The sequence below is a fragment of the Trichomycterus rosablanca genome, chromosome 27 (assembly GCF_030014385.1).
Source record: "Trichomycterus rosablanca isolate fTriRos1 chromosome 27, fTriRos1.hap1, whole genome shotgun sequence".
Taxonomy (NCBI): domain Eukaryota; kingdom Metazoa; phylum Chordata; class Actinopteri; order Siluriformes; family Trichomycteridae; genus Trichomycterus; species Trichomycterus rosablanca.
In genome coordinates this window covers 11,049,126-11,061,699 of record NC_086014.1, presented here as the reverse complement: position 1 = coordinate 11,061,699, position 12,574 = coordinate 11,049,126, and the positions used below count along the sequence as shown (strand labels likewise).

The 12,574-nt window shown below is 39.7% G+C and overlaps 1 protein-coding gene across 4 annotated transcripts in view; it reads left to right on the top strand.

The window, feature by feature from the left end:
• Positions 1-12,574, top strand: part of dgkza (diacylglycerol kinase, zeta a) — a 59,272-nt gene that overhangs the window by 26,655 nt on the left and 20,043 nt on the right. For all 4 annotated transcript variants that reach the window (XM_062989982.1, XM_062989981.1, XM_062989980.1 and 1 more), the window contains 16 exons: positions 1,305-1,421; positions 1,510-1,581; positions 1,679-1,774; positions 2,275-2,357; positions 2,474-2,534; positions 2,781-2,894; positions 3,038-3,178; positions 3,384-3,462; positions 3,662-3,717; positions 4,273-4,335; positions 4,470-4,543; positions 4,734-4,845; positions 5,345-5,544; positions 6,636-6,736; positions 9,828-9,907; positions 12,311-12,380. In XM_062989982.1, coding sequence (XP_062846052.1) covers positions 1,305-1,421; positions 1,510-1,581; positions 1,679-1,774; positions 2,275-2,357; positions 2,474-2,534; positions 2,781-2,894; positions 3,038-3,178; positions 3,384-3,462; positions 3,662-3,717; positions 4,273-4,335; positions 4,470-4,543; positions 4,734-4,845; positions 5,345-5,544; positions 6,636-6,736; positions 9,828-9,907; positions 12,311-12,380 — 1,519 coding nt within the window. The remainder of the gene's footprint in view (positions 1-1,304; positions 1,422-1,509; positions 1,582-1,678; positions 1,775-2,274; positions 2,358-2,473; positions 2,535-2,780; positions 2,895-3,037; positions 3,179-3,383; positions 3,463-3,661; positions 3,718-4,272; positions 4,336-4,469; positions 4,544-4,733; positions 4,846-5,344; positions 5,545-6,635; positions 6,737-9,827; positions 9,908-12,310; positions 12,381-12,574) is intronic.

Genomic DNA, 12,574 nt, shown 5'->3' with positions numbered 1-12,574 from the left:
GTGTGTGTGTGTGTGAGCGAGTACTCTCCACTTGTCCCAGCCTATCCCTCATTTAGATGTCTGTTTGTGTGTTTATTATAACAGACGTTCTACAGTCTGTTAAAAAGTCACTAATTATTAGATAATTGACTCCATTTGGCCAAGCATTAACTCTAATTGCTGCATCAGGATGCTGCCCCTACCAGAATCTATGGCTGCGATGTTGTTTTGACAGTGTGTTTTGTATACTTTATTTTGGGAGGTGCATTTGCATGACTAAATTGTTAATTGTGCTACAGTGTTGGACCATTTTTGGCTAAATCTCACGGGACCCTGACTGACACCACGATTGGGAATTTGTGTTGTTGTGTTATATTTGTTGTTGTTTTCTATCTGCAGTTATATACAATTATATATAAATAAAAAAAAACATATTTCAATGAGAAAAAGTAGAAAAACTCTTGCAGTTGGACCAGCTGGGTGGCAAACACAGTGTTAGTACCTCAAAAAAAAAAAAAAGAAGAAATTACTATTGGCCATGCCAAAAATGTGGGAAATAAGTTTTGAGTAATTAAAAGAAGACCTTTACTGCCACAGGGATTCAAAATCAAGCAATTAAATCAAGCATTAGAGGAGCAGACTGTTATCTTGGCATTCTTGGCTATCGAAGGTTAAACAAAGTACAGGCAAACAGGCATCAGGGAATACTAGTGCTCCAACAAAAAATATAAAACCACCAGCATCTTTCAAACATGCTGGAAAGTGTCCACTGATAAATGACAGACTAATTATGTAGAATAATTAGTATACATTTTAACTAGGGAAAATGCTTGTCTTCAAATAAGTATTAACAGGGTATGTGTTTTTAATAAAAAGGCCAGTTCCCACACTGCTGCACCTGATACACTGCAATGTTAATATTTTGTAAGTATTATTGCAGTTACTGAAAATTGTCCACAAACCCAAACATCATCTGGTCTTATGTTGCCCCCACTTTTAAAAAGTCAAGACAAGACAAGTCAGGACAAGACAAGTCAAAGGTATTTATATGGCTCTTTTTACAATAGACATTGTCTTAAAGCAACTTTACAGAATCTGGGACCGACAGACCAAAAAAAACCCTGTTGAGCAAGCCAAGGGCGACAGTGGCAGGAAAAACTCCCTTAAAATTACAGGAGAAACCTTGAAAGGAACCAGACTCAGCAGGGTCCCCTATCCTCCTTGGGTGGCCTGGAGAAGGGTTAAGGATTTACAGAAGTAACCACATGATTTGTCTCATCTTTACCATGGCAGTAATTCTTTGTTTGTAATGTATTTTTGTGTAGTATCACAATAAGGTGACGTGCTTCATGCTACAGCAGATAGAAGAGCCCTGTTTGTTAGGGGCTCACGCCGCCGCTATAGTCCCTCCAACGTGGATCATACGAGTCCGCAGACCTCAGGTACACATCCAGACGTACTTACACAAAGAAACTAAATTGTCTAGCAAGGTTGATCTGCTTTCTTCTAACAGTGTTTATGTTCCCGCAGTCCTCGCTAAAGTCAAGCAAAAAGAAGAAACGGACGTCATTTAAACGCAAATCTAGCAAAAAGGGAGCTGACGTACGACTTTTTTCCTTTACATTAATATAATAATAAATGAAGCTGATTTTGCTTGACAGTCTTTTATTTGAACGCTCTTTTTAATCTCTGTTGATAGGAGACTCGATGGAAGCCGTTTATCGTGAGGCCGATCGCTTCGCCGCTGATGAAGCCTCTGTTAGTGTTTGTGAACCCAAAGAGTGGAGGAAACCAGGTGAGACCTACAAACCCCTTCCGAAAAAACCCTTGTAACGTGTTCCTGAAAAGGTATTATCTAGGTGTGTGTGGTTATATTTATTAATGGAAGTTATTGTTTTTAGGAAGATGTTATTGTTTTAAGTCCCTTAATCCTTTCATAATGTTATGGACTGTAGTTGGAAAAACCTCAAGTCCTTCTAATTGAGAAACGTTGTACTATTCACTCAGAGTTGATCAGAAGACAGTTTAATGCTCATTTTATCATGATAGCATCACCGGTTACCTGTTACCTGTAGGGCAGTGGTAGCTCAGTGGTTAACATACTGGACTAAAAGCCAGATGGTTGCCGGTTCAAGCCCCACCACCTCCAAGTTGCCACTGTTGAGCCCCTGAGCAAGGCTCCTACCCTTATTCGCGCTAATTGTAATTGACCGCGATTGTACATCGCTTTTAATAAAAGCATCTGCTAAATGCTGCAAATGTAAATATAAATGTTCACCTATTTTTTTCCTGCAGGGAACCAAAATAATCCAGTCGTTCATGTGGTATCTGAATCCCCGGCAAGTCTTTGACCTAAGCCAAGGCGGACCGAAAGAAGGGTGAGTTCAACATGAGCACAAATGCTTCTATGGTTTCCTTTATTGCACAAGATTTACACAGAGCTGGTCCTACGTTCCTAATACGCTTGTGTGTGTATGTGCATATCTTGTTTTAGTTTAGAGTTGTACCGAAAGGTTCACAATCTGCGAATTTTGGCCTGTGGAGGAGACGGAACGGTGAGTATGTGTTCTGTTCTGGTCTGTCTAGCATTGAGACTCATTAATATCGCTGAATTTATGTGGGTTGGAATTGAATTTATGTAATTATAGGACTAGACACAGTTTGTACTTGTGCACATGCAGACTGTTTCAATGTCAGACCACTAAACTATAAAGGAAAAAACATTTCAGTCAGCTCAAGTGAACTGAAATTACATTTGATATATTATAAGCTTCTATTATAATTCTTCTCTATAATTTTAGGTTGGCTGGATCTTGTCCACTTTGGATCAGTTGCAGCTGAACCCACAGCCTGCAGTAGCTGTTCTTCCTCTGGGGACCGGAAATGACCTCGCCAGGACCCTAAACTGGGGAGGGGTAGGTCATCTAATAAATGTACAGTAACATACATTAGTACTGTGTGCCAAACAAGCTGATGTTTTATTAAGAAATATGAACTGAATATGAAGTGCTTAAAAAACATATAATACAAAAGCCGTTTTGTATGTGCGTTTGAACAGGGATACACAGATGAACCGATGTGTAAGATCCTTTCTCACGTGGAGGATGGAAACGTTGTGCAGCTCGATCGCTGGAACTTGATCGTGGAGCCAAACTTGGAGGCAGGGCCAGAAGAGAAAGATGACCAAGTGACCGACAAGGTACGAGCCATCATATCATATCCTCATCCTTATTCTTTTGTAGATTGAACTTGCAACACGTGAACTGAAGTTTTAGCACATTGAAGCCACATGCAAACACCAAGTTGTTCAGTATGCACTAAGGTACAAAGCTACTATGAGTATGCGCTTAGATTGTGTCCTATAAGATTTAGATTACATTATTCTGTTATTTTCTGTTTTCCAGCTTCCTCTGGACATTTTCAATAACTATTTCAGCCTGGGTTTTGATGCTCACGTAACTCTGGGGTTCCACGAGTCTCGAGGTGTGTAGAGCAGCACCATTCCTTAATTTGGTTCATGGTTTCTTGTACCACACCTGAAGGTTTTGTCAATCTGTCCGCTTGTCTATTGTTGTTGTCGTTGTGTGTGTGTGCGTGTAAGAGAAGCGTAAAGGAAATGGTAAAGAGAGAGAGAGAGGGTGACTGACACTAATTAAACTGCTGGCTTTCTATTTCTCCCCAGAGGCGAATCCAGAGAAATTCAACAGCCGCTTCAGGAACAAGATGTTCTACGCAGGGGTTCGTATCAAAGAGAGACAGTTCCCTTTAGCACACACATATTTGTACAGTCAGACAATATAAATAACACAGACCTGAATGCACTTAATATTCATTATGTAATGTTTAGCAGTGTTTAAGTATTGCTAATAGAGACATACTGTAATAATGAACCTAAAGCCACAGCAAACCATTACACTAATAACTGTAAGGACCAAAACCATGTTGACAGTATGACTTAAAGTAGTAATCCCCCCCAACATTTTTTCCTTATCTAACTGTATCCAATTTCCCGAACGTAATTTGCCTTCACTGCTCTAGACCTCCACTCCTGACCGAAATAGGTCACATGTGGAGATCTGTATCGCGCATGGAGAGTCACGTACCCCCGTCTCGTTGTGCAGGTGCCATCGATCAACTGGCAGAGGCCGTAATTGCTTTAGTTATGAGGAAACCCTGTTCAGCCATTGTCCCACACCTTCCAGTCACACAGCTAATCGCGTGTCTGTCTAATCGCCCTGCTGGCCGGCTGATAGCACAGCTGAGATTTGTATGTCATGTGTTTATGTTTTTCAGACGGCCTTCTCAGATTTCCTCATGGGTAGCTCTAAAGATTTGGCAAAGCACATCAAAGTGGTGGTGAGTGAATAATGAGCTAGACTTGTATTTAATAAATATTATTAAGTATTTGTGTGTAGGTTACTGTGGTAAAGAAGTGATCTTAAGTTATTGTACATGAGATCATAATCTTTACATTGTATTTTTGCTGGCAGTGTGATGGTGTAGATTTGACCTCCAAGGTCCAGGAGCTGAAGCTGCAGTGTCTGGTCTTCCTAAATATTCCCAGGTAATTATCTCCTAAAGCTTTGTCCTATTTGCTCTGGCAGACTGGCTAAAGCCGTGCGATGGATAGGCACCCTATCTAGGGTATTTCTGCCTTGCTCCCAGACCAGATTTAAGCGATGCAAATGAACCACAAATGCAAATGAATAAAGCTAACGTACACATACCTAAATGACTCTTATGTTTGTGTGTAGATACTGTGCCGGCACGATGCCGTGGGGGAACACGAGCGATCACCAGGACTTTGAGCCTCAGCGCCATGATGATGGCTACATCGAGGTTATCGGCTTCACTATGACATCACTGGTACCCTCATCAAGTTCCTCTTAAAAACACACATCTGTATGCAAATGCAAAGCAGTGCTGAAAATTGTCAATGAAACCAATCGTCTATGTTGTCCCCCCTTTTAAAAAGCCAAGTCAGAATCCAGGACAGACAGACCAAAAACCCCTGTTGAGCAAGCCAAGGGCGACGGTGGCAAGGACAAACTCCCATAAAATTAAAATAGGAGAAACCTTGAGATGAACCTTATGATATAAGATAAGAGAACATTAGGCAGTTGTATTTTTAAGTTTTGCACTTAAACTGTGAGGCTAAAGGAGCTAACAATTTATACGATATTAAAATTATTTCCCCCCTAATATCCTCCTAATGTAGCCGTATCCAATTACTCGATTTTATTCCACTTCCTCTAGTGCTGTACTGTACACGCGTATCTGTATATATGACAAATTAAGGCGTTCTACTGTATTATGATACAGAAACTATCACAAAGGCATCATAGCTTTACACATTGTTTCGTAGGCAACGCTGCAGGTCGGAGGGCACGGTGAGAGGTTGAATCAGTGTCGCGAGGTCACACTCACCACCTACAAGTCCATCCCCATGCAGGTGGACGGAGAGCCGTGCAAACTGGCACCTTCCACCATTCACATCTCCCTGAGAAACCAGGCTAACATGGTGCAGAAAACCAAGAGGAGGACGTCAATCCCACTTCTCAATGAGTGAGTGAACTACAAACGTGCTGTTCTATTAGGAAAATAACTGACTTAAAGGGTTGTAGGTCACTGTAGAGGTCTCCATTACCCCACTGTCATACTGACCATGTGTCTATTAACAACGTCAGTCAAAGAATCAAACTAAAACGTATATAACAGTCTGATGTTAGCTAATGTTAAGGTTATTGTTTTTTTATTATCAGCACCCCTGCATTTAGTGCTTTATCAGCTCCAGAAATTTTCCCACCCACAAATAATTAGCTTATTAGCACCAAGAGTGTCAATAATTTTGGCGCTAACGGTATGTTAGCAACAGCACATTGCACAAAGTACTTAATGCAGGAATACCAGTGACTGTAACACATATTTTTTAAAAACATTTTAATTTAATTTAATTTTTAAAGTTCATTATTTGAAAAGAGGCAATTACTTTTTACAACAATATACCTTTACTTGCATCGTTTTGATGTTTTGCCCGACATTATGGCGGGCAAAACATCCGTTTATGCAGCTTTACATTAGCAAAAAAAAAGAAAAACACTTAAAAATAATATGTGCAAAAATAAAGTGCAAAATGGCATAAAATAAAATATATTAAATAATTTAAAATATGTAATAAAACAATAATTTATAAAATAAAATATATAAAATCAAATATATTATAAAATAAATTATTAAATTAAAGTGAAATGTTATATAAACAATAATTGTTTTTATAATGTAAAATAAAATGTATAAAATAATGCAAAACATGATAAAATTTTAGAATATTATCTTATTTATATGTCTGTTACCCATAGTTCCATCTTTCTTTTTAATGGCATCAATTAAAATGTATGAAGGTTTTAAAAAATGTTGAACTATTGAACAACTTCCTGTATTCACTACGTTATGTTGCTGATTAAAGGAGTTTATAAGGTGTGTAAATTATTTTTAAAGAGTTTATTTAACTAAAAACTCAAGCCCTGAGACTTGGAACGAATTAACATCATAAGGCGAGGTGTTTCTATATTAGGAAGTCACATAAAGAGTAATTAATTGATCAAGTAATCGATTACTACGGGTCTAATCTGTCTCTCATTCTCTGTCTGTCACAGTCAGCAGCAGATCCTTGAAAGGTTACGAATAAGAGTCAATCGCATTAGCATGCACGACTACGAGGCTCTTTATTACCACAAGGAGAAACTAAAAGAAGCCTGTAAGTACACAATTCTATTTTTGCATTTCCTCTGTTTAAAGAACCCATAATAAAGTGATGAAACTGGGTTTTACAGGTAAGGAACTTACTATTTTTCATCACTAGATGTCAGGACATGACAGCGTCGTCCCTTCTCATGCCTACACACACCTACAGGGGTTAGATTTTAGATAAAAGAGCTGCGGCGGCTTACAAAAAGCTACAAAGCCACGCTAAATCCGAGGCTTCGTGTTATGGCGTTAAGTGCATGAGTCATAATGATCCAGTGCATTTCGCTGCCACTGTACTGTTCTGGCTCGTATTGGTAATGAATATGAAAAATCCACACACACACACTCACACCACACATGCATTCATCAGGCTCTCTTCTGTGCTCCTGTCGCACACTTTTAACAGCTCTAAAGAGCTTATGCAACACAGCTAACAAGCTAAAAGCGGGAGGGGGGAGACGCGAGACAGGAAAAGAGGGGAATGGGGGCTCAAGAGGAAAACAGAGAGGAAAAAATAGTGGGACGGAGAGAGAGAGACAGAGAGAGACGGAGAGACAGAGACGTATAACAAGCCTGAATTAAATTAAAAACCTGACTGTTCTGATGTTGCTAAGCAACCAAACATTCCTCTGTCTCCGTAATCTCTTTTACTCTCATCCTCTTATTCTCTCACCCTTTCATCCTACTCTCTCTACTGGAAATAGAGGGCTCCAAAACAGCTTCCAGACCCTGCAGCATTAATATTTAGCGAGAGGGGCATGAAATGATCATGTGCATGGTTAGTATTGAAAGGGAGTGGAGTAGCTGTAGCTGGAGTAAAATAGTACTGATAATCTGAAAATAACGTAGAAGTAAAAGCAATTATCCATATAATATGCATAGTACACAGTATGGCACACCTCCTATTTGGGCCACCTAGGAGCTACGTGTTAGGTGTGTTGCCATGGAACAGCATTTTGCGCAATAAAATCCACCCGGAAAACATTGCAGAAGTCAAACACTTATTTTGCTATTACAGCATTATATAAATAAGTACTCCAACTCAAACTACTCATACTCCGGGCGCATAGCTAAAGCACTGCGTCTGAGTCTAAACATTAGTCCACACAGGACACGGCTTAGCTGCGACTTCGACGCTCTTCTGTCACTAAGCGCCTGGAGGAAAAAGAATCCTGTACATAGTGCTGATACCAATATGAAAACGTGACATCATACAGTGGGAGAGTAAACAACTCTGTGTTAATCTCACTATGTTGTGAGCTCGTGTGTTGATGGAAGCAGCAGTGCCTGAGTTTCAGGGATTCGAATCCAGGACTGGGCTTACAAATACATAAGGCGCATGGTGTTACATGAAACTACCCTTAGTGCTGATCCCAAGCCCTGATAAATAAGAGGGTTGCGACAGGAATGGCTCCCGGTGTAAAAACAAGGCCAAATCAAATAGGATCTGCTTTGGCGATCCCTAACAGGAGCAGCTGACAGGAATCATCATTTTATTTCTCTGTCAAATTAACAAAGCTATATAGACCACTGATAGGATCTTTGGAGGTAAGACATCCATAGACTAATACCCCCAGGGGCTGGGGACAGAGCAATCACTTAGATACTCAGATAACAGTTTATTAGACCATTACTCAAGGAGACAATAAGATCTATCATTTTAATCGATTATAATTGCAACGAAGGTCTGCAGTGTATAGAACACACGTGCCTGGCTGGAATGTGTAAGCGGTGGTGGTCTCTAATCCCTTGGCTAGTGTTCCTAGTCTGATTAAGCATTATATGAGAAGACTCCAAGCTGTTATCTTAGTACTAATTAAAGGAGTGCCAATAATTGTGACGCGAGGCGATATAGAAATCTGTTTTTAATGATAAGTTTAGACTTTTCTTCAATCTTATAAAGGCTGTTTGTTGATAATTTCATGAAGTGATAAATAATATTGTTTTGTTCATGTTTTGTGAGTGCCAATGTTTGTAGAGGGACAATAAATCATCCTCGACAGCCTGTACAGCAACCTCGAACAGCACTGAATAACAGAACAATGAAATAACAGAATAAATTGTGTTGTATTTTTTTCTTTTTATAAATGAGAGAGATGGAACCCATGTTTTCCTTTAAATAGACACTATGGGTCTAAGAAAGCACCAAAATTCCCATAATTGTAAACAATACATGAGTAATCTGTGTCTATATAACTCAATGACATAACAAACCCACACAATTAACAGCCAGAAATCCCTGACAAAGAACCCCAAGCCTCCAAAATCCCATTAAATGTGTTTACATGACCGTTATGTAATCGCCATCAGATCCTGTCAGATTCCTGAATATTCAAATGTTCACATAACCAGCATGCTTCAGTAAATCAGAGCAGGACATTGGATATCAGGAAATCAGATAAAGCTAATCTGATTTAAGCCCAGTAATACGTTATTGAATATGTGTTTTTTGTTATTTCTTCATCTGTACATCTGTCCATATGGAAACAGCATTAAGAGAAAGCGGCTTAGCTCAGGCTGCATTGTAAAGCACATACGCGGTACTTTATAGTCTTGGTCTAACGTATAGTCTTTGGGAAGAAATAGATGGAAATATGGGCATTATTATGTGTATTTATAGGATAACACAGTCAACAATCCTATACACAGTTGTAGGATCTGCAAGAAGAAAAAGAAACAAACTGAGAGAGCAGATAAGAAACAACGGTTACCACAGAATGTTTTACACCCAAGCTTTAGAGAAAGTGCTGAAACTGCAAAGTGACTAGAGCAGTATAAAAGCTAATACTCTGTTGTAATTGAAAATAAATATCAGCCAGTCACTTTGTCACGTCATATTGCTGGCGGTCTGAACGTAGGGTTAGAAAGCCTCATGCGACACTCATATTATATTACATGACCTGTTTTATACTACTCTTTGTGTTAGATAATGCGTCATACACGGAGTTGTGCTGTGTTACAATTGCCTTCACTGTTTCATAGAGTAACCCGGGGTGACTCTGAACACAGGCCGCGTTATTAAGCGAATAACTCATTGATGCCTTATGTTTTTTTTATGTTCTCTTTCTCTTTTTCTACCACTCTCACTATCTGTCTCATAGCGATCCCGTTGGGGCTCATTGTTGTTCCGGTAGACAGTGACCTGGAAACCTGCCGAGCAAAAATTGAGAGGCTGCAAGAGGTAAGGAGGTAAAATTACCAGGACTAATAGGAGAAAAGAAAGTGAAGAGAGTAAGAGGTAGAGTTCTGAGCGAGTGGAGAGGTAGAGATAAAAGGAGTCTTTGAGATCCCTGTCAGAAGTGTTTAAATTAGGGGGCGTTTGAAACACAGGATATGTCTAAAAACCTAGTGAGCTCTCTACGTAGATGCATTTTACATCATTATACTTGCTTTCTTGAGAAGAAGGCTGTCTAAATTCTTAGATGCCTTAAAATGCTACCTTCTGAGGTGTCTTAATTTTAAGCGATAATCTGACTGAATAATAATGAAGCATCCAAAGCTACATTAGGGGTGAAGAAAATCCCAGCATTCTGGGTTGTGCCACCTCAGCCTATTGGTTTAAATGGCCTGAGTCTAACTTTGTTAGCTTAGTAAGCAAAAACGCCATAATCGGCGTCTAAGTAGTGCATTGATGTCTTATTAGAATCCTCTCTACTTAGGCAGCTGCCTAGGTAAGCAGTAGGCATCAAGGCAGCTTACAAGGTTTTCAGACAGACCCAATGTGTCAATATACATTTTTTTTCCAAATTATGTCCAATTACCGGATTACTTAAGTTTCACCCTGATCCCCATCATCCCCCGTCTATGTACAGACACCTTCAATCAGCCAGCAGAGGTCAGAACTGCATCAGTTATGAGGAATCCCTTCTGGCATCCAACCCGATGGACGAGCCAATCATTGTCCGTATAGGCGCACAACCTGCCGGTAGCAGAACTGAGATTCGAACTCAAGAGTTTGAATGTAGGCTCTGGTGTGCTAGCATGTTTCCATAAAATTAGGGAAAGGCATACATTATCAAGCTGATTTAAAAAGGCTAAGGGTATTTTGTAAGGTTAAAGACTCTCTGAGGTCTCAGTGACCCCAAACAGAACATAAAGGTCAAAGGCTAATTACAGTTAATTCATTTTGTTATTCTTGAGCTTTAGAAGTGAGCATGTCAAGCTAATTTCCCATATTTTAATGAATGCTAATATTTTATTTGATGACAAGAAAGTCGAATGCTCTCGTTCACACACTCTGCAGTAAATAGAGCATCGAATCTGCTCGTGAGAAGGTTTGCGGAGTGCAGCTGGGTGCTTATTTAATCATTTTTACACTCGTAGCCACACACAGCCATTCACGTGTTACTCTGTGGATGCACAAAGCAACACACTCACACACACACACACATGAATGTCTGTGAGTGTGTGTATTTAAAGCATGGGTGACCCAACCAGCGTACTATGAGGGTCGGGTAATGACGTGTGTGTGTATAATTCCTGCAGGACTTTGTGTCGTGTCACCTAACTCTACATCGGCTAATGCTTCAGGTGGGTGAGAAGGTTAGGAGGTGAGACAGACCCCTCGTGCTCTTAGGAACAAGCGAGGAAAACAATAGTTAAATTTGCCAAAGAGTCACATACACTCACACACACACACACACACACACACACACACACACATACACATAAATGGAGGCAGCGTGTTGAAACAGAAGGCCCGTACTCCACACTGTGTCTCTTAGGATATTTGCTTTGTTTTTTCTATTCCCTCAAGTTAGAAACTGAATCAGTGACAGATGTTTGTCTTGCAAGGAGGAATGTTTCCATTGGTCTCTTGATGAGCGTCCACAATTCCCCCCTTATTAATTTTTCACTCAGCCTCCCCTATTCCTTTCTCTGTGGTTGACCAGAACCATTAATCGGCTGTTGATAATAAGGCAGATTTTTTTTTAATTCTGCGTATATGCATGTACAAACTGAACTCGAACCTTTACAAAAGTACAGTACTAATAATAATCTAAGCATAATCTAAGTGGAAAGTGTAGGAGAAAATTGTTAATTTACACTAGAGGTAGTATTGATACTTAAAAGATGTAGATTGCCAGTAGTCATAGTCTGCTTTCCTTGGTCAGGGCGGGGGCAGTGTTTGCAACAAAGGCGTTACAATGAACAAAATGTTTATTAAAAATTACTGCGCCAATTAAAAAAACATCTAGTCCTTTACCTTGTTCCTAAGGGTTGCTTCTTTGGTGTTGTGGAACAAGCCGTTTCAGTATGTTGCTATTTGTGGATGTGGTTTTGTTTTGCTAGGGTAAAATGTACTGATGCATGTATTTCGGCAAGCAAGTGTTGACGTGTTGGTGATTGTTTTTGTGAAATGTTGGTTCATCACTATTGTTAGCTGCATGCCTAAATGTTGCCATCTGTTTGCAAAGTCTAAATGACACTAATACAAGGGAAGCTCAATTAAACACAAGGATTGATAAAAAGCAATCAAATCCACCTGATATAAGCATGTATTTGTTATTTCAGCACCTAATCTTTTACCGTTCTTCCGTCATTCACTTCCCTCCCGTTCTCGTCCCCTTTCCTTCTCTTCCAGACAGGCGATGAGACCAAGTCAAAAGTGCTGTCATGTCAGAGATTGTCACCCAAGTGGTGCTTCCTAGACTGTAAGTAATCTTCAGCTTCCGTGCCGTCACCCCAGGCTTGTTCTTTTAGTGTTTTTGACTTGGATTTCTGTAAAGTACAAATAAAAGACTTGGACCATGCTTTAGGCTGAGTCTGAAATGAGGCCAGATTCGTTCTTTCTTTTTTTTTTTTTTGTGTTCCCCTGAGATGATGTTTGTTTTTGTGTGCTAATTGT